At 40.7% G+C, this 27308-nt stretch overlaps 1 protein-coding gene across 7 annotated transcripts in view; it reads right to left on the bottom strand.

The window, feature by feature from the left end:
- Positions 1-212: 212 nt before the first annotated feature.
- sox1a (SRY-box transcription factor 1a) overlaps positions 213-27308 on the bottom strand; it is a 107176-nt gene continuing 80080 nt past the window's right edge. For 3 of the 7 annotated variants that reach the window (XM_088083382.1, XM_088083384.1, XM_088083383.1), the window contains one exon: positions 15902-17457. In XM_088083382.1, the coding sequence (XP_087939508.1) occupies positions 16061-17095 (1035 nt within the window). In that variant the 5' untranslated portion in view covers positions 17096-17457 and the 3' untranslated portion in view covers positions 15902-16060. Of the gene's footprint in view, positions 673-12239; positions 12289-15901; positions 17458-19882; positions 20172-27308 lie in introns of those variants that run through there. The other 4 variants (XR_015777663.1, XR_015777662.1, XM_088083386.1 and 1 more) reach the window with 3 other exon arrangements.

Here is a 27308-nt window from a genome sequence, read left to right as displayed (position 1 = left end):
AAATACACTCAAGGCTGTAGAAATATTCATTACAGGCATTTTGACGGATTTTACAAATCTGAAAATGCAGCGGGTTCTTGGAAAACATGCCAACTGAGGGACTAAGAGTATTAAGACAGTGAAGCTGGCTCCAGTGAAAGAGAACGGGGAAAGGGGAGCTGTTTTTTTTTTTGTTTGTTTCTGCTGAGATGGGTGAAATACAGGGCTTGGGCTGTTTTGTGTGTGTGTGTGTGTGTGTGTGTGTGTGTGTGTGTGTGTGTGTGTGTGTGTGTGTGTGTGTGTGTGTGTGTGTGTGTGTGTGTGTGTGTGTGTGTTTGTGTGTGTTTTAAGGCCGATCTTTAGGTAAGCCACAAAAAATAAAAAAGATAAAATAAAATCTCCACATGCTCTGAAATCATACACTGTACTTAGATACAAAACAGGAGAAAGGGGTTGTGTAATTAAGGGGTTTAGTGTAGGTAGGGAATCACATGGGAAAGAGTGAATGGAGGAAATTTGGGGGCTCTGACTGCCGCTGACATTTTCCTAAAGGTCTTTTCGCCCACAGCACCTACTATCTTTTAGTGCTCGTCGTAATGATGGCCTGCCAGCGGAGGAGAGGAGGTGCTATCTGTTAATCACAGGCCCCACAGTGATCCATGTCCACTGGTGATAGCCGTGATGGACAGTTTGCTGGAAGAGAGAGACAGACGGAGACAGAGTGAGATGGACAAAGAGAGGATATTGATTTGTGGGGGTATCAAATGTGAAAAGTCAATAAATAAAGACACAGAAGAGCAGAGCAAACAGTATGTATGTCCATAATATAACAAATATTGGGCGCAATATTTACATGTGACACACACACACACACACACACACACACACACACACACACACACACACACACACACACACACACACACACACACATTTGGGCCTAATGTAGCAACATTCTCTTAAATTTCTCTTAAATATTCTCTTAATTTTCTGGTAGTCAACCGCAGATGCACCAAACCTTCTTAAACTCCCAAATCTGCTCTTGTGTGCTCAATAATGAATGCCACTTTATCAAAAGTCACCTATTAGCATAAGTTACACTCCCTAAACACTATATGAGGACAGGTTTTAGGTCGTGTCAAAGACTCTGGCACATGGCCAAGCCTGGAGAGACGACATCAAAAAAGGTTGTGAGAAGAACTTCTGCAGTCGTGAAATTAACGTAAGCCTACAGTTAAATAAACTGAAACAAAGTAAATGTGATTTCAGAGAAATGCTTTAAAGTATTAAAAGTAAAAGCACTCATGCAAAAATGTTTAAATAAATGTAATATATAATTAAAAGGAAAAACAGCAAGTCCTCATACTTATAGTATATACATGAGAAGCTGAAATGACATCGTTTTTTTGCATGAAAAATGACTTACACCCTTTTAAAATAGTTGCCAATTAATTAAGTTTTACGTGTTCCTAAAATGTTAGTTATTTTTCCTTCCGCTCATAACATTTTATTTTACGTAAAAGGCAGCGAATCCCGGAAAATCAGTGGGTACTTACAAAATGAGAACACATCATGGATACGAGCAAAAGTAAGAGTAAATTGTTTGTATATTGTTGCTCGCATGAGGGCCATGGCTCAGTCACGTGGATACGTAATAGCGAGGAGATTATCAATTCAATTACAAATGACTCAAATTTATCCAACTGCTTAAACAGTCTGATAGCTGACAACAATCTAATGGCTCTGCAAACAAATTGATTAGGGTAATAATCATTAACAACAATTTATCTGCACCTATTGGACATATTGCTGAGACATAAACATCCTTCACTTGTTCAAATCTGACCTATCTAAACGACCTGGTGTGTTGATCACTTGACCCCACAGGGTTCAAAGGTCAGCCGGTTCAAAAAGCTATCAGCGAGCAGCAGGCACCATAAAACTGCTGTTTCTTATTTGAACTCTTTGACCCCACATTAACCCCATTCTCTACTGCAGTGAGAGTTATCACCTGTCACAGAGGAGCAGAAATCCTTTACAGCATCTGGTGGGTACGCAGCGCGTGCAGGCTGGTGATACAGAAGCACTGCAGGTGTGTAGTACGGCACGCTTTGCTGAGTGGATTGTCGAGTTAGTGAGAGTCAAACGGTGAGCTGGTTGTAATGTGTATAAGAACAAGAGTCTACAGCTGTATTTTGGCATGGTGGCAGTTTGAGCAAAACGCTAACATTGGCATGCTAATATGCACACAATGGTGAGATTTCCAAGTGCAAATTTTAACCCATTCTCACAAAATCTGCAACAGTAAAATGCAATTTTCTGTGCATGACCTGATGATGCGGCAAGAAGAAAAGTCAGGGAAAAATCGTCATTTAACACTATTGCAATTCACTCAGATGTGGGGATGGATTATTTAACAAATTTCATGACAATCCATCCGATAGTTGTTGGGGCATTTCACAATGAACACAAATATCAATCTTATAGTTGCGCTACAGAAAAGGTCAGTAGATCACTGAAGTCCCGAAATGAGGACGCCTACTGAATCACAGGTTACGACCTATGTCATTCGACAAATTGTCATCAGTGTGTGTCATCCATCTACACGGCTGTAGTGGTAAGAGAAAAATGTAAACAAACATAAACTGAGCCATCGCTATAGTGGTATTTATGTGTGTCAAACAATAGGTCTGAAGAGGAGGAGGAGGATGTGGATGTGACTGTGGTTGGGGAAAAGAGGGCAACTTGTGATGCCAATTTTACAAGGAGAGCTTCAAGTATTTATGAGCATCTACTAACACTTTGCTGTGTGGCGCTTATTAGTGCATCATTTAATGCTGCGTTTCTGTTGGTTGGTTAGTACACGTAGGTCCTAACAGCCGTCGCACTCACCGTGCACAGTGAGACGCTCACTCCAGATTTCTGACTCTGCCAGAATTTTATTCCATGCTGCCTTTGGTTACACAACCATGACAACAGCCGTCCTTGGACCTCTCTCACCAAAGATGTGCAGCCTCGACCAAAGATATTAGCACATTTCTTTCACAATGGTCATCTGTTGTCTGGGACAGCCCTAAATCACACAGTGTATACCAGCTTTAGATACTTCATCTGGGAACCATGAATTCCTGTACAAATTTGTAAAAATCTATCTCTGTTGAGATACTTCGCTGGGTGAGTGAAAGCCTCAACTTGCTGGCACTAAAGGAAAAGTCAAAGAATTGGCGAAATCATTAGGATTCATCCTCTGGGGACCATGAATGTCTGTACAGAATTTCATGGCAACACCTTTTATAGTTTTTGAGATATTTCAATCAGGACCAAAGCAAGAGAAGACGACATTGACATCCATAAAGCCACACCACTAGCATGGTTAAAAACACAGTGCAGGGACTGATTTCATGCTGAAATTACACACATTTGAAGCAAAGCTGTTCAAGTGGGAGAGATGGAAAGCAAAAAAAGCAAAAAAAAGTAACCATAGTCTACAGGAAGCCATTACTCTCAAACTTTTCTTTCTCAATTGTTATTATGATTGTTATTATGCTTTAAAGTGTGTGTTTTCATCTGAAAAAAGGTTTGATATGATCAATGTTCTCAAAAGTGAATACTAGTAATTCAATTTATGACTCAGGGTCTGTTGCGTATGTTACACGGGGAACAGGAAAACCTCTTCATTAACATTTTATTCTAAATTCCCACTTTTGCTCCTTGGCACCTGTACGAGTCTGACCCAAGCTGTTGAAGTATGTTTGTCTCCATGAAAGAAACTCTTTGTGGAGCCACTTAATGTTAAAAAGGAGGAAATAAACAGTGAATGCTGGGCCAAAGATCCTTCCTTCAAGTACACAAAACAGGAGGATTGTAGAGGATCCTCAAAACTTATCATGTGACCCTTCCTTGTTGTTCTGTTTGCATCGGGTGGCTGGGACGCTGGTGTCGAAGTGTTTGTCTGACCTGACATTAAATGCAGAAAATGGAGTTTAAAGGGTAACTTTGGTGTTTTTCAACCTGGACTTTATTTTTGTCTGTTTTTATGTTTAAGTGACTAATGCGAACAACTATTTTTGAAATTGATCCAGTATTAAGAGAGAGCGCTGCAGTCGGCAGCTGCAAAACAGGCTGATATATTTTAAGTATTTGATGAGACCCAATGAGTCTAAATTTGAGTGTTAGTTTCGCCACATATCTGCATGTGATTATATCGCACGTGCACGCTGTATTTATACTGATTACGTCCTCAGGGTCTTGTGTGGTTGTCTGGCTGCTAGTGTTTCTTGCCTTCTTGGACCCATTTGTAGCTGCATGCCGAGATTTCTTGCACAGTTTTAATAGACATGATAGAAAGCGCTAAGGGACTTGTTAAAGTGGAATATCAATTTAAGAATATGGTGAGTAATCATTATCCTCTTAGCCAGTCACATTAGTGGTCTCCTACCACTAACACAGTTGTGCTAATCAAAGGGGGGCGTGACAAAAATGGCACACCAAACAGAGAGACTTCTTCTTCTCCAGAGAGTACTTTTGTTCTGTGGACGGTGCAGAGAAGCCAGACCTGAAAGCATGGCACAACAAATCTGCAGCCAAAGACAGATTGGCTTCTGCAACTCATGTGTTTGTGGAGATAATCAAAGTTCGATCACGCTATTCTGCTGATGTTGCCAGTTTTATTTTGCAACAGCGATCTAAATATGTGTCTACGGAATTGTGGTTAGATGCATTTGCTGACTCTCTTGTATGCTTCAATAGAATAAGTAATAACAGAGATAAATAATAAAAATATTATGTTTAAGAGGAACTATTATGCTCATTTTCTGGTTCATACTTGTAATTTGGGAACCAGAACATGTTTACATGCTTTAATTGTCAAAAAAGACTATTTTCTTAATATTTTTTGTGCTGGAACACCTGTATTCCACTTATTTCTGAGACTAGCACCTGACTCTTTAACCCTTTGAAACCTGAGCAAAAAGAACATGGGAAAAAGGCAACGAGCTACTCACCCATGCAAAGGTGATTTATTCAAAAAGCAGAAGTTTCTCATGTTTTACAAATTCAACTGGAAATGGCACATTAATATTTTTTAATCTAAGACATTCGCTGCAAAACTTTTTTTTAAAACATTGATAAATTGTCAACCAGTATACATTTATCATTAGTCTCTGTAGCATTTCCTGGTTGTGCACAAAGCTGTTCAGAAAGTCACTGGTGCTGCAGCTTGAGTGGCTGTCTTAATGTGAGCACCGAATCTTTTAATGGTCACATCCTTTCGTCACACCGCCAGCTTGGTCGGCATCACAGGTATCCCAGCATACATTTTACAGCGAATCGGTCACTTTCAATACACAGTGAGCAAAGTTCTGATTGCATTTATTGGGCACGCTGATGCCAGCTTTTCTCAAAAGTAGAGGAAAACGTTGGAAGCAGAGTATTCACAATGCTCTGAAGCCTGAGGTTTTTGCTCACAGGGATTACTTTTACATAAATTTTCCTCATTGGCCACATTCAAAATGAACATCTCACATTGTAACATTATAAATATATAACAGAAAATAAGGAAAGGCATAAAAGGTCCCCTTTAAGCTGTTTATACAGTATGACATCAATATATTCAGTCATAATTCTGTATCCCATCATGTCATAGTTAAAATTGCATTTTAAGAATGAAGCACAAAATGACATTTTATGTGTGGAGGTGTGTGGGGTTATTTTGTAGCACCCACATGATTTAAACAAAGTGGATCATTCTGCACGATTGCACTGCTCAAACTGGAAGCTGCAAGTTTATCATATACTATAAATCTGTGCTGCTGCTCACAGACTGCAACAGAAGGAGATTTTTATAGACATTTCTTGCTGTAACATTTATATTCGACATGTAATGCTATGTTAAATGCATCTACTGGAGTATTTATTTAAAATTCTTTATATTTTTCAGCATTTTGCTATTACGTGTGGCACATTTCCTCTCGGTATTTAGTTCACCCTTGTAGACGATATCACCTCATTTCCAAAAGAGAGACGTCGGTTATCAGTGTCTAAGACTTAATGTCCACAAAAAAAAACATCAGCAACTTGCTTTACACCAGTTCATTTGAATAAAACTTGCACATCTCTGCACTGAACAAAACAATAAGAAACAGCAGAAAAGTTGCTTGTTGTAGCGCTGCGAAATCCTACTCTGACCAGTTACCTATAGTTTTGTGCAATAAAACATAGCTAACATCATATTGCTGATTTACTGCTCAATACCGTTAGCCACCGAATTTCACTAGTATTACAATATTTTTTCTCATCCAGAAAGTGAATCCTTTCCGTGCCCCCAAGAACTCATTGGAGCTTGGATTGGATGGTTTGGCATATAAAACTAACACTGAAACCCAAATAAAGATATGACTCGGACTGCTGTTCACAACCCTCCTTCCACTAACGGCCAACACTGGTTTCATTTAGACATCAACTTCACCTAATCTAAATTAATAAATTTCAGTCGCATACACTTCAAGCTGCATAAATAGATCTTGGCCACTTGGGGGCAGTGTAACAAGCTGAAAAAACAACACTGACACATTATCACCTTATAAAGTTGGTGAAAAGTTCAACAAAGTGTTGCCTGACCTTCTCACTCTGTACTTGTCACATGGTGACGGTGGGTCAGTGACCTTCCGCATAGGAATGTGACGCCAAAAATCCACCTTCCACGTACACATGCAACGCACACAGATGTGTCAGATGATAACACGGCAGACAAAACCGGTCGCTTGAACCTAAAACGCTGAAGGACAGCATCAGGTAATAACGCTGCCTGTAGATGGAGTTCGTATACCATTGCAGCCATTGTGACAGTCCAAGCTGTTGTCTAAACACCAGAGACCGTGCCGCTTCATCCAACCATACATGCATTTGTTGACATCATGATAAGGGGCTGTATCATCCCATCATGACTGTAATGTCAATCATTGACCTACTATCACCATATGACGAGTTCGGAGTGGGAACGTGTTGGCATATTGCATGAGGGAAACATCTGGCTCCTTAGCTGCTTAATACTCCACTATGCTCACCAGCTAGCTGCTAACTTAAACCTCACATTCACACTGATATGTTTCATTTTAAATTGGTGCTCTAAAATGAAAATGATCTTCCTACATATGAGTGCTTTAACACTTTTTCAGAAATAATCTTCATCAATATTAACATGCCTAAAAACAGATATCACGTGCAGCTGGTTGCTTAGTTACAGAAAATACTACGGTAGAAAAGTACGACAAGGGATTTCTTTGTGTGGAGTGACGACAAGATAGAACTGTTACTGATAGTAACATGAGTATAAGGCGTTCGAGGCAGCAGAAAAGATCGGGAGTCACTGCAAGTAAACAAATAGTGCAACATATCAGAGCTGAACCAGGAGCATCACCAAAGGAAGCCATGGCAATGGGGAAGGAACAACACTGCCTAAACTAGAAGGATAAAAACCACAAAGGATATGAACACCAAGCAATAATAATTTGGCTTCACACATTAAGACTGATAAGACCCAACTGGGGGCGAACATGGGTTTCAACTTTTCCAGCAGAGCAATCTTGTCAAGTCAAGCCAAGTCAATTTTATTTATAGAGCCCATTATCACAAAACATGGTTTTCCTCAGAGGGCTTTACAGTGTACGACATCCCTCTGCCCTTAGACCCTCACATCACCCAAGGAAAAACTCCTCAAAAAGAACCCCTGTAACGGGAAAAAAAGGAAGAAACCTCAGGAAGAGCGGTAGAGGATAGTAAGGGATCCCTCTTCCAGGACGGACAGACGAGCAATAGATGTCGTGATAGCAAATGAAATACAATTGTGGCAAAAAGGAAAGAGAAAGAGAGAGGGGGAGAGAGGCACTCGTCTTGCCTGTTTTTGAGAATATAGGTTGAATTGCAACCTTTTGTCCACGGAGGGCAGCATTATGCTATTTTAGCGTACAGCCCGCCAAAACTTCATCAGAAGAAAAAACATGAGTTTCTGCATCATCATTTTCAAATGTCTGAATTACTGTGTCCAGACTTAAAATGTAATGTGAGTTTTCAAAGGAAAATGGGGTCAGCAGAAGACTCTGTTGTAGGGGTTTGCATACGGCAGAGTAGTTTGTACCATTAATAACCCTTAGGTAACATTAGCTGTTTGATGCCAACTGTTAGCGCAGTCACTGTGTAAGTGTCCGGACTCTGTTTTCCTGTGCGGCGCTCACACTCCTGCAGCAATAGTGTCATGATAAACAGAGAGAAATGGACAGCGGGGCAAGGAGGTGCCAAGTGAAGTAATACAGTGCACGCTGTCAGCTCTACCACAAAATAAAATAACACCTAGTTTTTTTTTACCTATTACTTTATGAGCAAAAGTTAACATCCAAACGAGTGCACAAGTACTCATGCCCATCCCAACTGGAACCAACTTCCTGCTGTGGTGAGAAAAGAAGTGGAGAGTTTGTGGGCATAAAAGCCAAAACTATTGAGTTTAAACTAGTAAACAGACTCAAAAGAGCTGAGGAAAACTGCCGGTGTCAGTGATAATATTTGGTGTGTTTTTCACCACGAGTGACCTCAATTCACTTTACACTTACGTTATTTAATACTATAAATATGTTGATTGGTGCCACTCAAACCACTCTTCAGCACAGAGCTGACAAATCAAAAGCAACTTTTATGAGTCGAGGGTTGTACTGGAAGGTGATGTGGATCTGAATCTTTCATGCAACTGAAATGCATAAAAACGATGACCTTCTTTTGTTGCCATGCGCAAATATTAAAGAGAAAGCCAATTAATGTAGGTGAAAGTTACAGATATATTTAGTTTGTAGATATAGGTTGAATAAAAAAGTGTCCTTATTAAATATTGATAAAAGTTTGATTCAGGAGCTATATTTTTCCTGCAAAATCAATTTGCGAACTGATTGACCCTGTTTAGTCATTTCAAAGCAGGAACGGGAACAGTTTCATGGTCTTCCTCACAAAGCTTCTTTATCTCAGACTAAATTTATATCAGCTCGGACTTACAGTATTTCAAGTGCATAGCATAAAGGCTGCAAATTTTTGGCAGAAGTTTTAGCTGGAGCACATCTCTGTTCAATATTTGCAGCTGAGCCTCACTAAGGACACTGAGGTCCCCCACCCCAATCTCCATAATTTGGGGCACACATGAAACGGTGGGTTTGGGGGTCCTCTGCCACAAAATATTAGAGCCTCAAACACTTTATTTCCTGCATTCTGGTGTTTGTTTTATGCATCGATTTGTGCTTTTTGTGAATCAATATATGGCGTAAATGTCTTAAATGCATTTTGATTCAGAACGCTGCTGCTCAAGTCCTAACTACAGCCAAGAAAGCAGATCACATAACTCCAGTTCTGAAGTCCTGTCCCTCTGAGAATCAATTTCAAAATATTATTATTGGTTTGCAAAGCTCTGACCCTTTGCTATGTTATGAACCATTCAGACCTCTCAGGTCTTCAGGGACAGGACCCTCGAGTCAAGACTGGACATGGAGAAGCAGCATTGGGTTTTTATGCACCATTCATCTTAAAATAAAAAAAGAAGAAAAGAAAAAGAAGGAAAACTCCCAGAAAACTGAAGGTCTGCTGCAACTCTCAGTTCTTTAAATCAAGGCTGAAGATGTCTCTGTTTTACCGATTATATTTAATATTTATTGCAATTTAACTTTTTTCATGTACTTTATACATGTCTTTGCCTTGTTTTTTAATTTCTATATTTCTATTCTTTAGCTCTTTAACTGTTTTTAATTGTATTTAAATGTCTTTTTTAATGTCTATTTGCTTTTGATGTTTTATGTAGAGCAATTAGAATCCCCTTGTTGCCAAAATGTGCTACGTAAATAGACATGTCTTGCCTTAATTTAAAAATAAATGTCCTCTGATACTTCCATGTTTTTATTGGGTGGGGAAAAGTGCACGTTCTTTATATTGAGGGGGACATGTCCCTTGCGGGCACCCTGAAATCTACATCCATGCGTTTTGAGATTCTATTTCTTTATAGCAGGGATCTCCAACACCTAAACGTTTCACTAGTGTTTCTGTGGAGGAAGCTATTTCATGGTCTCTTGCTCAAAAGTTACAAAACCATCAATTGTGGCTCACAATAATTTCTATACACTTGAAAGCACTGTAAAAATAAATGATTTGTTTTGATTTAAAAAAAAGTTAGTGTCCGGGCCGCCTTAAATGTTTAAGATGACTCAATTGAAGAGGACAAGTTGAATCATTACAATATTACCTCAACTTGTCTTCTTAAATTCTGGACGCTTACTTTTTCAGTCAAAACAGTTTCTTATTACAGTTAGCTAATTGTCCAATATGTTTTAGATAGTTGCCTACAAAAATGTTAACTAACTAGTTCACTCTGCCGTTTTAGATAAGCGATGCACAGTGATTTAGGCCAATTTATCTTTGCTAATAATGTGCTAGATTCATGTTAATGGGTACTTCTTTACATATTTTAATTTAAGAAAAAAAAAAATTTAATTACCAAACAATTATTTGGTGGGCCCCCTGCAGTAATTCTGAGGACCCCCTATGGGTCTGTGTTTTAAATATTGAGATTTACAGATATGCATACATGTTGGGGTTTATAGGTTTGAATACTTTATAGTCTTAATGTATAAAAAATCAAAACTTATATTACAATGGACTTAGTATCGTCTTACTCCAAAATAAATGCCTGGAAGTGTAGAGAACACTTTAAAATATTTAGACCATTGAAACTCATCTTACACCCCCGCGTCAAATCTAGCCTACAATAGGGTGCCAAGTGGCCTGCCAAACCACTTTCTAATTCACAATAAAATTACAATCATTCACACTGGGATTGTTTTGCACTTAGAATGAAAATAAGGTACTATAGCACATTTAAAAAAGCATTAAAATAGAGCTTATTTATATATTTAAAAAAAAGAGTCCCAGGGGAGGATCTCTGACAGAGGTCCTAAGCCCTGAATGTTCTCTAATCCTAGAAACGCCCCTGCGTGCATGTGATATGCATGGGACTGGATTTGCCTCTTAGCAAAGACGAGTGAGGACAGCAAACTTTGAAAGGTTGAAAACAGACAGACATTCATCAAATATGCTGATGAATATTATTAATTTTGGTTTATTACAATGTAAAAAATAAAATATTTATTCAGCGGTAAAGCGTCCTTGGGTATTGTGAAAGGCGCTATATGAATCTTTAAAAAAAAATTATTATTATTTGTTGTAACTTAAAGAAAAAAAAGTGACTGCGCTGCCTAAAATTCAAAAATTCAAGACAAAATTCCCTGAACTCATGTTCTCACATTCAATCAACTTAAAACTTTGAGTCAGTCTGGACACTAACTTTTTTAAGTTAAAACATAGACTTTATTTTTTGTGGTGTAACGCCCCTCTGGCCTCTTGTCATTTTACGGAAGTGGCCTGTGGTAAAAGCAGTTGAGAATCCCTGATTTAGACCAAAATATGGAATAAATATAAAATATGGATTTTTCTGTTTTTAAATGGAGATATGTAGCAGTCAAATTTCCATAGATATGTGGGGATGTTCTGGGGGACTTTGGACTCATGAATCCAGTAAAATCCTGGCTACAGCCCTGACTGAGAATCTCCTCCTTTCATTCAGTGATGGACAGTGAGGCCACTCAGTATGTTGCCCCCCCAACCCCTTCAAACTTCCATCTTCCTCAAACTTATTCTTCCCTTTCTCCTCCTTCCTCTAAAAACTCCCCGGTTCCTGTGGAGTGGCTGGTTTTGTGTGGCCCCCAGCACTGTCCCGTTTTTATCAGTTCTCTGACGGGTTACCCCGGTCCCCCTCGCACCTGCGCCGCTCCCAGGTCCCTACAGGAATGCGCTGGGGCTTGTAATCGCCTTTGTGGGGGCCATTGAGTTGTACGGCTGACTGAAACTTCCCAACCTCACAGCGCGCTGGCCGCTGAATGGGGCTCAGCGTGGGGCGGCTCTCCAAACCGCGGCCGCTGCCAAATTCCTACAGTGGCGCTCCACAATCACTCCCACACAGGCCCCGATATACCGCCAGGCAGGAGGAACAGGGGTGGGGTGGGGGTGGGGGGGTTGACAGTGCTGGGCAGAGAGATGGAAAAGTCTACATTTAACTCCAAACAAAACGGCCACTTTTTGTGCGTCATACGGCCACTCTGGATGGACATGGCACAAACATTTCTTGGGTTTTTATTTCGATTGTGATTCAGTGCATTTTTTTTCTCATTTCAATATCTCACCTCTTGTCAAAAAGTTCCAGTGCAGATGTTATTCCAACAACGGAGAAATCTGAAAAATAAAAAAAATACAAAATAAAAAAAGGCGTTTGAATGCTGCACAAAAGTTTGAAAATAAAGCAATTTCTCATAACTTTCAGGACATTTGTGCTGCGTTTCGGTGCATTAGGTCTGTGTGCCGGCGTATAGCGTGGTAGCTGTGGGTAGATAGAGCAGCACTGCAGGATTAAGAGGCAGCAAGATTGTTAAACATGTCAACGTGTAATTGCACGATAAGGCCCTTCCGAGGAATTCATTGGCCCAGTTGCTTTCTCTATTCCGCGCTAATCTCGCCCGGCACATTCGCTCTGTGCAATCTGTCTCCATAATCTTCTGTGACAGAGCGGGCGACGAGAGCAGCCTGCTTGGTAATTTTTTTAGGAAAAGGGGGGGAGACGTGGAGAAAATATGCAGAGGCGTGATAAAGTGACGCTAATTATCCCCATTTAGGACAGGGAGTGCAAGGGATCGGGGCTTTACGAGCAACCGAGTGTGCGCTGGAGCTGATGGCCTCCTAGCACGGAATATATCGGTGGCTACAAGATAAGAGTATCGCACGGTGGAGAGATTTATTGGCCGGTCAGCTAAACACACTCACACACACACGCACGCACGCGCGCGCACACACAGCGCTGCCACAGAGCCTTTATACGCTGCACCCTACACTTACCCCTCTTCTACCTCAAGGTGTAATTTATTCGGGTTAAATTTGCCAGAACGCTCCTCTTTTAGCCTGGCGATGCGCCGTGACGCGCTCCGCCTCTCCGGGCTTTCACTGTTTAATCCGCATCTCTTCACATCAACAGATAAGATAGAAACAGATGCAAAACACACGAGAAGGCCATCCCAGTGCCATACGCTGCTGAGCACTGTGGCGCGGAGAGATGTCTCCATAGATGTTTCTTTCGGGAGGTTTTTTTGGGGGGGAACTTAAACTAATTTCCAGACATTGTTCCTCTGGTTTCTTTCAGTAGATTAATGCGCAGCCAGACGTTACACGCTCCACTATGAGACCTAACAGGTTTAATTGACATACCATGCAAGTCTTCATCAGTGTGAAATAGGCCCTTTAACTATGTATTTGAGATTAATTGATTTTTTAAAATGCCTAAGTAGGCATAAATTTCCCTCATTTGCATGTGTATGGCTATTAGCCTGTATCTACATATGATGCCTACAGGCAATAAAAATGTACATGTCAAAAACAGCTGCGGCCTGTCAAAAAGTGACGTCATTTTTAGACACATTTATAATTAGTTTATGAGCATTAATAATCTGAATGAGATAGGTGTCTTTTTCTGTCTTGTGCGCAATAAAGATGCTCTTTTACAAAGGCAAAACTCATCTTAAAATCCAACATCTGCAGATTTCAAATTCTGATGAGTCATCAGTAACCTCATGCCTGTCACGAGCGTGTTTGGCCAGTGGGAAGTTTAAGTCCAGCCTGTGCAACAGTTAGGCTGTGTGGGTTTGGGTTGTGCACGCTGATAGATGTGCGAGGATGCACGCCTTAAATCTTGAATTATTTCATGCTCTGCTTTGTGCTGCGAGTGCAATTTAGTTTAATATCTAAACTTTTCAGCATAAATATTATTTTTGTCTTCCTTGGTTAACAGTGACAGTTTATCCCTCCTTGGGTCTTTTAATTTTGATATCAAACATGCATTTAATGTTTAAATCCTTGTTTGTGCGTCATGCTGTTCCTCTTTACGTTACCGTGTCGCTATTACCTAACAATTGACTAAAAGATGATGCAAGGATTTAAAAAAATCCGAGAAAAGTAGCACTTATTGCAGATATTTGTTAACTCATGTTTTATCATAGCCTTTGTGAACAGTGTTAGTTTGATGTGCAAGATAATCAAACTGCAGCTATAGCAATTAATAGATATATGTTGTGATATTATGGACTGCGTATTTTTCTAAGGTTTGATGTAACTGTAGCCTAATTGCTGATCATCTCGTAGTTATCGATATATTAATTAATATATAGCATATAGCCTAACAATTCATGTATTTTTCTTTAAACTCTAAACAATTAAATACCAAAATACAGATAAAGTGGATGATTAAAAAACATAACACAAACCAGTTCAGGTGGAATATCTCTAAAAATCGAGGATTTAATATACCTAATAAAATCAATTATTTTATCATTTAATTATTAATTACATATTACAGTTCTGTTATTATTTTTTTCCGCCGGAGTTTTATGATTAATGCCAAGTGTTAAAAACAGAGGCAGTGGAATTAAATTTCTGTAAGTGCATAAAAAAATTAATTCATTCATTTTAATGATTTATTGTATACAATTCTACTCAGAATCGCTTTTAAGTAGGCCTAACATAAACTAATAATTAAAAAGTCAAAATGATAGCAAATTAGTTCTTTGGCTTTTTGACAGATTGTTGCAATTCTGTTGCAGACATTTTCGTTATTTAAAATCTGATGTGATGAAGTTAAAAAAATGAAGGCTGACACACATTTGCAACTCAAAAAAGTCTACTTACTGATCATAAAATGATTAAAATGAAAATGTTGATTTACAGAATGCAGCTTAAATTTGCTTTAAAAGGCAATCACATCTAAGGAGTTACAAGGTTTGTTAATGGCATAATTTCGGTAAAACCTCATATTTTCGTTTAATAAATGAAGACGTTTCGTTAGTAACACTAACAGGTGGTTTGTCATACGAGGCTTTTATTTACTTAAAATAATCTGATTTCTTTAGAAAATGTCACTGAATGTGTAAGGAATCATTTTGATATGAAAGAAAAACGTGGGCCATCAACTTGGCCTTCGTTAAATATTTTTAAGTCGAATATTGTTTGGCCTGCATGCCACTGAAATAGAAAAAAAAGCATAAAAATATATAAATAAATTCCATATTAGCAACATTAAAGTTTAGCCCATGAAATAACACCATCCTGTAACAAAATGGTTTCCTCTGAGGCCTGCAGGCTATATCTTTTACGCACAATTACGCACAAATAATTAGGCTATTTAAAAGCTCGTGGGATCTGTGGTGTCAAAATTTAAACAGGTGGCTATTTTTTCTCGAGAGGAGGCTTGATGATATTCTCGTGTCCCTATAAAAACGTGCAAACACTCACTGTGAGAAACACTGTGGAAAAATAATCAATCTAAGACCCGTTGTCTTAAGAATCAAAGCAACATCTGGTGAAATTTATTCAATTCTTCTTCATTGCAATAATCAGGGCTTTTCACTTGCAGAAAAGCACTTAAATTACAACAGCAGTTGCCCGTCATCCTTTGAAATATTAAAATTATTCACAATTTACAATAATTAGTGTTACAATAAAAAGAGATGATCTCCAAGAATTAAGACACAGGCTTCTGCAAATGAACACAAATGTTTAAAGAATGTGATTTTCCCATTTCTTTTAAAGCACTTTCTTAAGATTATGACACGTTATCTCATTTTCAATAACTTACAAGACCCCCCCTCAAAAAAAAAAAAAGAGAGAAAGAAACAATTGAACCAAATACCCCTAAATTTGAACGTGGCGTAACGCTCAACTAAGACTGAAGTAATGGACAAAAAGATGATAGCACAATAACCAATATCTCAGCATCATTATATAATTCCACTGGTGGCTATTTGAAAAAAAAAAAAGCCGAGATGATTTTGCTATTTACCCTTCATTTACAATATCATAAACATTCTGTACAAAATGCAGGTAGTTCTCGGGACCGGGGTTATTTAGAAAAGAGGTAAATATTTGGTTATGTGTTCGTTTGCAGTTTTCAATTATTCTGTGAGTTCTAAATGTGTGTTAGAGGGACCGTCCCGTTCACTCCAGCCGTGGCGCTCTGGTAATGCTGCGGCAAGGCATGGAGTCTACTTTGCATTGACGGGTCCCCCGGCTCTCCGGTCGGTAAATACATGCTTATCATCTCTCTCAAGTCTCCGGGGCAAGGACCCCGTGAGTGTGTGCTGCTGACGGGAGGGCTTACACTCGGCTCCGACTTCACCAGCGACCCTAACGTCCCCATGGCGGCCGAGGAGGAGACGCCGGAGCCCTGGTGCTGCGTGTAGGTGATCCCGCCGTAGCCGGATGGAGAGGCGTTCATGTAGCTCTGAGAGTTCGAGATGGGGCTGTACTGCAGGGCTGTCATGTCGTAGCGGTGCATGGGCTGCGGGTTGTGTGAGTGATGGTGGTGTGAGTGGTGGTGGTGGTGCGCTCCGCTGCCCGGGTGCTGGCTGTAAGCGAGCTGCGCCTCCTGCATCATCGCTGCGGCCGCCGCGGCTGCAGCCACCTGCCCCGAGTACGCACCGTTTGCCCAGCCGTTCATGTGCGCGTAGCCGGAGCTGGCGGAGCCTCCGTGACCCCCGGGGCTCTCTAACCTCTGACCGACCCCGGATGAACTCATCCCGACCCCTAAACCAACTCCACCGCCCCCACTGGGCCCAGAAAGCAGTCCACCGGCGAGGGAATATTTGTCCTTTTTCAGCAGCGTCTTGGTCTTCCGTCTTGGCCGGTACTTGTAATCCGGATGCTCCTTCATGTGCATGGCGCGCAACCGTTTCGCCTCGTCAATGAAAGGGCGCTTCTCAGCCTCGGACATCACCTTCCACTCGGCGCCCAGCCGTTTGCTGATCTCAGAGTTGTGCATTTTGGGGTTCTCCTGTGCCATCTTTCTCCGCTGCCCGCGGGACCACACCATAAACGCGTTCATCGGTCTCTTCACGCGCTCCTGATTCGCTTTGGAGCCGCTGTTTGGCCCCGTTTGCCCCGTATTCGTGTTCGTTTGGGGACCCGGGGAATGAAGGTCAGTTTCCATCATCATGCTATACATTCACCTGGTTTTTAAACTTCGCCACCAACAGAGAAAAAGTCTACTTCAAGAGAGAGGCGCGCACAAGATCGGGTGCGCACAGTACAGGGCTACCAAATTAATATTCTAAACCCCCAAATGATTCAAAATTAATCCGAAAAGGGATATAAAATGTTCTCCAACCAGTATTTCACGCAGTCTTCGCCGGGGTTGGTTCACATCCACTGTGACAGAATGCGCATTGGAGCCACTTTCCCTTGTCGGAGTTGAGAAGTTGGTTAAAGCGGCGGCCATATGATGCGCACTGACAGCGGTTAAATGAGCCACAAGCGGCCAATGAGGCTCTAGCAGCAGAGTGATTTGCATGGCGTTTGGTCAGGTGACTAGAGGACCATAGAGGAAGAACACACCGGAGGAGGAGGAGGAGGAGGAGGAGAAGGAGGAGGCAGAGAAAGGAGGGTCAATCCCACAAATAGCACAAGGCATTTGAAATTTCCAAACATGCTCTCAGAGACTTCTGCTAAACAAAAATAACTAAGATTTGTTAGAAGAGATGTGGAGGAGTGCAGTCTTTGATTACATGAGTCAAACACACACATATATAAATATATATTTTTTAGGTATGATTGCAGAATTTTTACTTTAAAATACAGCTTCAACGTGCAGCTTTGAAATTCACGTCCGTCAATACAAAATGGTAAAATTATTTTTATCCTCCACTTTTCTCTCTGTACTTGTGCTTGAAATCAGAACATTTTCTCCCATTTTCATTTTCCCTCTTATCCACTGTGCGTCCGAGAAGCCTGGGCCTAACTATTTTTATGTACTTGAATTACACTGGTCTGTAATTCAATATCAGGAGACTTGATACTCAAGCAGCGCCCCAAAATCATTTTTTTCCTACCACCTCTCGCTCTCTTTCTTTCCCTCCAGGTATGTAATTAAGGTATGTAGTAATAGTAGGTGTCAGACAGAGAAATTACGCGCACTCAACGCAGAAGATGATGTGAAAGAGATTTGCTAAAAAACTGTTGGTCTAAGAGGAGAAGCCCCTGAGGATGGATAGCCATATAATGACGTGAAATTGGAGGGGCAAAGCGACGTGATCGCCGTCTGCTGGCGATGGTGAATGAGTCCTGGATAGATGAAAAGAAAGGCAACATGTAAACTGCTCTTGTCATCTCCAGCGCACTTTTGATACATTTTAACATCCAGCAACCCGTTTGGAAACCGAGAGGGAAACGGTGTCTCCGAGTCCGCGCATATATAATCCACATTTCACAGCTGACCTCCCCTGAAAAGCCCAATCAACCCCTAATTGAAAGGGAAAACGAAATACCACTTCCCGCGGCGAGACTAACGATTTAATCATTCTATCGTCCTTTTGCTGTTTTTTATTTTAATTGGAGCTTAGCTTGATGTGGCCCCTGTTTAGGGGCCTGAGGGAGCGGGATCACTCGGACAGATCCATGTGTCTTTGGTAATGGGGTTAACGGGGGATCACAATGGTCAATAAACGGGTGCAGTTGTCCAGGCCACGAGGCTTGAGGCCCGAGGAGGATGACAGTGTAATGATACCCGGAGAGTGCCAGTGAAGCACACGGAAAAATGCACAAAATTAAAGAAAAACAATCCTGACTGGGTTCTTATAAAAATAGATGAGCTTAAACTGCCTTTAGATATTGAAAGCATACTTTTTATATTAAATTATTTAACAAAAAATGATGTATGCTACATTTTTACATTTAAAAGTATTAATATTTTAATGACAAAAGCAGAGAACTCTATTAATACGAGCCAATATAAATCTGATTTTGGCATATCTTCCATTTTAAAAATTTATTACAATACATCTTAATATACGTTTAAATTAATTCAAACCCTCGTCACAAACAATGCATCCAAAAAAATGTTTAAAATCAATCAATCTGATTAAATAAACTGATTAAAGAAATGTGAAGAAAGAAACCTGTTGTCACACTGTGGATTTAAGGATCGATCGGGAATATATTAAATATTATTATTATTTGTTCCTGTCGTTGGGGAGTGGATTAAGGATTGTAGAGGATTAGCCTAACAGTGACATTGGGACCCCAGTGGCCCCTGTTTACTCTCTCTGTCATCCCCCATCAGTCACTCCTCTTTTAACAAACCTCCTAGCTCCTTTGTGCGCGCGGCCTCTGCAACAGGATGTGCGCACTGCGATGATGGTGCAAGACTGGGGGACCAAGGGTCAAAGCAGTTATCCAACGCGCACCCCACCTTCCATACATTAATATATAAATAAATATGAAGGATTGTGAATTAAAATAAGTGTCACAAATTACGTAAGACGGGAGTCTTTGTGCCTTTTTAAAGTCTTAAATCTGTCGCAAAGTTACATTTACGCACAAAAAGCCTGAAAACAAGAAACTGATTGCGTTCAGATTACCCCGTTTAATCTGCGATCTTTTCTCCTAAACCACAACAAGGTGCACGTGTGTATGTGCACAAGCAGGCGCGCGTGAAGCTGTGACGAAAAAGAGTTGTGATCACCTGCTGGTGACCTGGAAATAAACCGGGGATTGGCATGGGCAAAAGCAGGAGAAAGCTTCGATCAAACACACCCTAAAATCCAAAATGATCACCCCCCACCACTTCCACCCGCCTCCCCCCTCGCCTACCGAAAAAGTAAAAACACCGACAGAATCATGTAACATTAATACAGTCAGCAACCGAACCGTGAAAAACAATTCACAATTTAATTCTCCACAGCATGCAACAGATCTCTCTCTCGCTAATCCAGCCACACAGATCATAAGCACTCACTCCACGAGCAGATCCGATAATATCACCTCGGAAAATCAAACTGAGAGAGCAACTGGTAGCAGAGCAGTGCGCTCTGTCTGTGCAGCCAAGCCCTGGTGCGTCTCACTTGTCCCAAAATAAAACGACAGCCTGCAGCGAGAAACACACATTATCTGCACTGAATTGAGCACAGCAGAGCGCAGACAATCCGAAATAAAGGTTGACTTATTTCTGCGTGCGTAATCACTGATTTCAAGTTCGTGTCTTATCCCTTTTTTTCAGCATTAATTCCACTAGGAAAAAAATTACGCACAGCAGAAAGGTTAAATTTAGTACATCTGCAGGTTAAATATATAAAAACACCTAATCCTGCGTACGGAATTGTCATATGCAAACTTACGCATGTTCCCCTCGTTCCCTCTACTCCAGACCAAGTGGGCAGATTTCTCCCCTCCATACTCCTAAAGCCGTCCTAAACCCTCCAAAGCCTCATGTAAGACCGCTACTCCCACTACAATCTGGCCGCACGAATGCCAAGGCCATCCGTGCCCGGTGCCCAAACCCACCACTCAACACACACTGAGGGGCAGAGACAAGAAGAAATGACATTTATTATACACTCTAAAAAAGACAATTCCAAGTTATTGTTTCTCTCTGCGAAAGGGGCTTGCTTCTAACATAATGAAGCGTCTTTTGTGTGGCACAGAACAATACAAAACAAGTATTCTAATAAATAGCCAATTTTTTTTTTTTTTTTTGGCTCTCCAGGATGAATGGGGCTGGAGCGGCGGGGTTCTGAAAGGCAGCTGTGCCGCATTCGGGGAGGAGGGGCGAGGAGTTGGGGAGGAGCCCCGCACCCCCTTCGCCTCCTCCTGGATACTGACTCCCATTACTGATCCGGGAACAGAAAAGGATGCAAGGAGAGAGGGGATGGGGGGTACAGGGGGATAGAGAGAGAGAGAGAGAGGTATTGACTTTGGAGGCTGTTTGTACTCGGGACATGCACTGTGTCCAACAATGTGATCCTCAAATCCTCAAATATTGCTTCATACTGTGAAGTCCACAGTATCCAATTAGATTTAGTTTATGTGAACCTGCACAGCTTGCAAGCATGTGGCTCTGACAGCTTCTAGGTGGGGAAACACACACTTAACACACACACACACACACACACACACACACACACACACACACACACACACACACACACACACACACACACACACACACACACACACACACACACACACACGCGCGATACTGAAAAAGATACAGCTGAGCTCTTATTTGCACACAGGTTCACAGTTTTGGGACACAACACTGTCAGCATCTGTTTCAAACACACACACACACACAGTCACGCACAAAGTTCAATGTAATCCTCTCCTCTTGAAACTCACTGATGATCACCTCAGAGATTAATTTCTTCTTAGTCTGGTCCTGTTTGTTTTGCAAACACAGGCTGAGCGGTCCCTTCACTGTTAGTTTTTCTTAAATGCTAAGAAATGATAAATGAAACTTGATCTTCATAATCACCTCAGAACTGCAAAGGTCTTGGTCAAATGTGTTGACACTTTTTCATTGGTTTCACACATTTTTCACACCTTTTTTTTTTTTTAAACAGTTAACACTGATCCTATAGTAACTCTATTGGATTAACAGTGTTAAACAAAAGGGAAATATCTGTTGATAGATTAGAAAAATGACATGCATAATTGTAAATCTTTAATGAAAATGTATGAAACTTTGTTGCACAATTCTTCATCAGTCCTCATCTATCTATAAAAAATGCGGTGCTGTTGCGAGTTGCAAGCATGGATCGAAGAGGTCATGGGTTCATACAAATAAATAATAGACATCATGGTAAAAATGAATAAAGAAAGCTTTTTTTCCTTAGAAAATGCTTGTTTTCTTAACAGAATTTTAACAGTGCATCTCAAAAAAGAGTGCAAACACTACAGCAGGGTTATCTCTGTAAAATCATCTTTGGAGAGAAGAATACAATACTCTGTACAGTACTCTGAAGGAAATGTATACGGGAATATTAATAACCCAATTTCTTTGTGCTCATGTAAACACCATGTCCTGAGCATGATCATAAATGGGATAAGCCTCGTAGACTGGTTGCACATGACCATTTAATCACTCTCACTCATTGTTGTATAATGAATAGACAGTCTAAACAAGAAGGAGGCAAGCATTTCCGCTTCCTACATTCCCTTAAAAATCTCCAATTTTAAAGTGAGAACATATTTCATGACACATCAGGATGTCATCCCCTTTTCGAATCACAACAATTACTCCCTGGCATAAAATGTTACAATAACCCTTGTGGTATTTGCCTATTTGGACTCAATGACCCATTAACCAACCTTTTCATTCACCTTCCGACCTGGAAAAAGATCACCTTAATGCTGAGTAAAACAACTTCTACATCCTGTCATTTGTACCGATTCCCCGCAGATCACTTTGTCACTTTGGGAGATTTACTGCATCGAATAAAAACTGCACACAAACGAGATTGACACAAAGTGGTAAAGCTAAGTAAAAGGCAATGTTGGTGGAAAATAACAAGAAAGACAGCCAGAGTGAGCAAGAGAGAGTGTGTGTGAGAGAGAGATCAAGTCAGGCGCAGGCCTAAAAGCGTTGAAGGAAGAGTGAGCAAATCGGCTAAAAGCAGAGGTCTCAGCTCAGGTTATATGGTCTCTCACAGACACACAAACCTAAATAATGGCACTCAAATCCCTAAAGACCTCAAAAACAGTCAGCATCATGAAAAGTCAAAGGATTGATACATATACAGATCTTATTTGCTTTTAAACTGTTATATTGGAGACTGTTATACACTGAAAACTATGCAGGTACACACTTAAGAAAGCATTTAATCCATCATTTTTTTTTTACGTCTATTTCCAATATTTGGAGAAAAAAAGAAAACGATGGAAGACAGCACCAAAAAGGAAAATTGTCCTGAGCTCACCTGAACATGAAAGCAGAGTACGAACTTAAAATCAGGGTTTCCATACATTTTCATGGACAAACTTTTTTTTTTTTTTTTTTAAATGTCATAACTTTCAAGGACCTATAATTAAATTTATCTTCCTGGCCCCAGTTGCCTGGCATTCAAACATAAAATTCAGCCTGCTGTCATACATGAAGGGAGAGAGGGAGGGAAAAAATAAAGAAACGTATGCGATGGTAAACAAATCGTCACACTGACAGCGACAGTTACGTTGGCAGCTACAGGAGATAAATTTGCCGTTATGTTGCCGTGTGTTACATGGCAGCACGCATGGATGCAGTGGCTCTCTGCTTTAGCCCTTCATTTATTGTATGTGTGCCTCATATTTTATTGTTTTTTCTAATACTTGCACTCTTTTGGATGCAGCACTTTTAAATTTCGTTGCACTTGTACAATGAAAATAAAGGCTTTCTATATTCTATTCTATGGACATTATCCACAGAAAATTACTGTAACAATTTCATTACACACAATAAAAATTACATGCTTTTTCAAAGTTTCAATGGCTTTTACTAAAGCAATGACTTCTCCAGGCCTGGAAAATATGATTGTGAAATTCCATGATTTCTCCAGGTTTTCCATGACTGTGTAAAACATGTTTAATGAAACAAACAAGGGCACAGTGACTCATATGAAACAGGGGGTTTTCGGGGGTCCTGCGGCAGAAATTTTCAAGCATCAAAGACTTAATTTCCTGCGTATGATACATTTTTGTCTTAATCAGTTCATGGAGTAAATGTCTTTAAAAATCTTTTTAAAAAAATCTATTCCTTGCTTTTATTTTGGGGGACAAATGCATGTTTTAAATATTGAGGTGGGCTTGTCCCCTGCATCCCCCCTGAAATCTATACCTATGCATATAAAACAATCAATGTAATGTTACAGAATGTAAAAACATATATAGCATTAATTGGGTATGATAAAACAAGATTTTAAGACTTTAGATCAAGATTTCTCCTTAGTTGTGAGTTCAAGGTTCACACATTATAAATGACCACATACTCTATTTTATTTCACAAAATGTAATACGTTGGCTTAGAACACAAAGAAATAAAACAAATTGCAAGAATAAAAAGAAACGGCCCCTCAAAATTAAAGCTCAGTGTCATAAATTCACTGTGCTTAAAATAAAGTGTGTTCTTACAAACTTGACATGTTCACGAGTCACTTGTGGTCCATTAAAAATGGACCAACGACCTACTTTTGGACCGTGACCCATCAGTTGGGAACTGCTGCGTTGGAAAATACAATAAATGAGATCCAGTGCTGAGAATATTCTGAGCTAGTAAAGGCTAAAAACGGTTGCAGAATTTCCTAACACATTTTAGTAAATAGCATAAAGCATCGTGTCCTTATTGAGTTTTAGAGCAGGATGGTAACCCCAAACTGACAAAGTGAATGTGCGATTTTTTGACAGAGAGAGCATAACATGCCATTCAAATCTGGGGCGGCCTTGTCTACAAGCAATTTGTTCTTTTGTTACTGCATGTGCTCTATTTTCATCTTCTTCTCTTGGTAGAATTGTAAGAGAAGAGCATATAAGGGCTTGATGGAGTGGTGAGTCAGAGACAGGATGACATGAACAAGTGAGAAACAGAGTAAGGAAAAAAAAGAGAGGAGAGAGAGAGAGAGAGACCAGGGAGGCCAATGTCAATCCCACGGCAAACAGCAGTGGATAATCATGGGCTTTAGGAAAACACTGTGTCCATAATGCTATTACCCAGGATTACCTACTCCAGCAGAGAAGGCGGACTCTCTTCTCAATGTGCCCCAGACCTTTCAGATAATCATCTTATCACAGATGACAAACCCAGAAGAAACATCCCATTATTCAAGAAGGGGAAAAATCTACAGCATGTTTGGATGAAGACATATTGTAAGCCTAAATTATTCGAGTGGAAAAATATCAGATTTTGAAATTAGCACGCCAGCCGCTTCCCCACTCTCTCTTTCTTTCTTTCATTCTCTCACTGTCTCTTCCTCCCAGGGCGCTTTCTCCTTTTCCCGCAGGGCAATTAGAGACAAGATTTTATGCATTGTTCAGCTTATCAATTAGCCATAACACCTTCCCCTCTGATTGGTCTGTAATGAACGTAATGGTTTTAACAGTCAGGAGTTGCAACTCTTAGAGGTGCTGTGCTAATGGTGTCGCCTCGGCGATGGAGTCACAGTAACAGCTCTGCGGAAAAAAGCAGGAAGGAGGAGGGAAGGGAGGTGGAGGGGTGGGGGGGGGTAAGTCAGCTCTCCCTAACACATCTCTAATTAGAGCTCACAGTCAGTCATTACTGATGTAATAGGGTGTAACACTAATGGCTATCAGGCAAGCCCCCACAAACAACAGAGGGGGGTTCTTGTAAGGTGAGAGGAGCAGAAAATTTATGGAGGGAGGGGAAAAAAACGGGAGATTATGGCGAGGAGGTGAAATGGAAAGTTGGGGGTGAGGAGGGAGGGAGGGGGGAGGGTCAAGGAGTGAGGGGAGTGATTAGGGGAAAGTGCGCCCGGCAGCAGAGACGGTTTTTAAGTACAGTAGTCAGACAAGGTCAGGGCCCATTAATGGAAAGTCTTTCTTTGATGGTGGCGAGATCCATCATGTTGGACATTGTCCAGATATAGAGATTGACAAGACAAAAAAAAAAAAAATGGATGAGAATTAAGGCGGTATGAGCAGCCAGGTGGTCGAGAAGACAGAAAGAGAGCCAGAGTGACTGAGGGAGGAAGGCAGTGAGACAGATGCTTAGTTAACCACTTTGGCCCTTAGACCTTGTTAGCAGTGATGCACTCTGCAGCCCATTCAGCTGGTGATGCATGTTTTTACACTTTTCTGCACTAAATTGCAGTGGCTGTAGCAAAGCAGAGTGACAGAGGTAAAGATAAGGAGGGCGGGATGACAGGAAACCAATGATGGGAGAAATGAAAAGGGAGAGCCTTGTAAAAAGAGCTGCGAGTTCTCCTCAACGCCTCTGCCTCAGGGGAAGAACCAAACTCTGGGTAGCTTTTATAAAATGTTACTTTAGCCCTTTTTATAGAGCTGCTACTAAGTCTTCTTTGCATTATCAAACAACAAAAAACGGTGGCATCATGCCTCTTCAATGTGTGAGTTTAGACAGCATGCCGGCACCACAGAAGCAAGCAAGCCCTTTCTAGACAACAATGGCATTAATATGGCAATAACAATCATTTAGTCAGTACATTTACATACACCGATAAGTCAAGCTATGGTTATAGCTCGATTAGGCCATTTATCTGGACTACTGTCATTGTCCCAGTATTCAAGCACCAGGGCAGAATCTATTTATTGACAGGAGTATGTCTGACTCTGTCACAGATGGTGGTGATATGCCCCCTTTCAGCTAGTTCCCATAGACCTTCATTATTTATACAGTCTATGATACAGACTGAATCATAATCGTAACTGTTTATTTACAATGACCTTGCAGTAGAAAACTGCAGAGTCACGTATATATAATCAATGATCAGTTGAAGTTTATACTCAATTTAGAATATTTTCATCACTTTACCTTTCCGTAAGACAGCCCAGAAACCCACTGGTTGCACGAGCAGTGTGACGGCAGCCTCGCCAAACTGCAGTGTGTTTCATGCTTGCAGTGTCCACACTGGCAGCACTGTGGCTGTGATGCTTCTGCAGGGCTGCCTGATGCTAAGAACAATGTATTCCCAAATTTACAAGCACAAATTCCACTTATTTATTAAGTTGTGCAGCTCCTGCATTGCCAGACAAAACAAATTCTAATTCTGCAAATGTTTCACAATAAAATGCCTGGTGTCAACAACTGATGGGATTTTGTCTACAGACATGTTGTCAGAGGACTTTTATTTTGAAACAGAAGCAGGAAAGATTGAGTAAAACATAGATTTGGATTTCATCATCTTCTGACAGGTTAAGACATTAAAACTATATTAAATGGTGGTATAGAAAATCAATATAATTATCAAAACACCATTTTCAGGGTCTATTTCTGCTGGCAACCATGAACGGCACACAGAAAAAATCGGCGAGCCACTATTTCTTTAGATGTGACACAGCTGATGCACCTGAGCAGTGGCTGCTCTAACTTGCGAACATGGGCGCCCAAAAAAAAACCCAACAGGTTCAGTGATGCTCACGCACTGCTTCCGCAACCAGTGTGTTTCTGGCATTACCGACAGGGATCTGAAGCCATTATATCAAAAACACAATTTTACTCCACTAAACAGCGGAGTTGCTGGTCTACTGCTGCCTCTATCAGCTATTGTGTAAGGTGAAGAGGAGAAAATATTAAAAAATAGTAAACGCTTCAACTGACATTGATTTTTTTAGGCCTCATCCACAGCAGTACACTGCTTAGCTTATATGCCGATGTTGTAGGACTGTACTTTATTCATCACAAGTGGGTGGCTGGGGTGTGATTGTTTTTAGGAGCACAC

This window comes from Plectropomus leopardus, chromosome 10 (genome assembly GCF_026936395.1).
Source record: "Plectropomus leopardus strain MGB_pleo_1.0 chromosome 10, ASM2693639v1, whole genome shotgun sequence".
NCBI classification, from domain to species: Eukaryota; Metazoa; Chordata; class Actinopteri; order Perciformes; family Serranidae; genus Plectropomus; species Plectropomus leopardus.
Note: the sequence above shows the minus strand (reverse complement) of the source record. Positions and strands in the feature narration are given on the sequence as shown.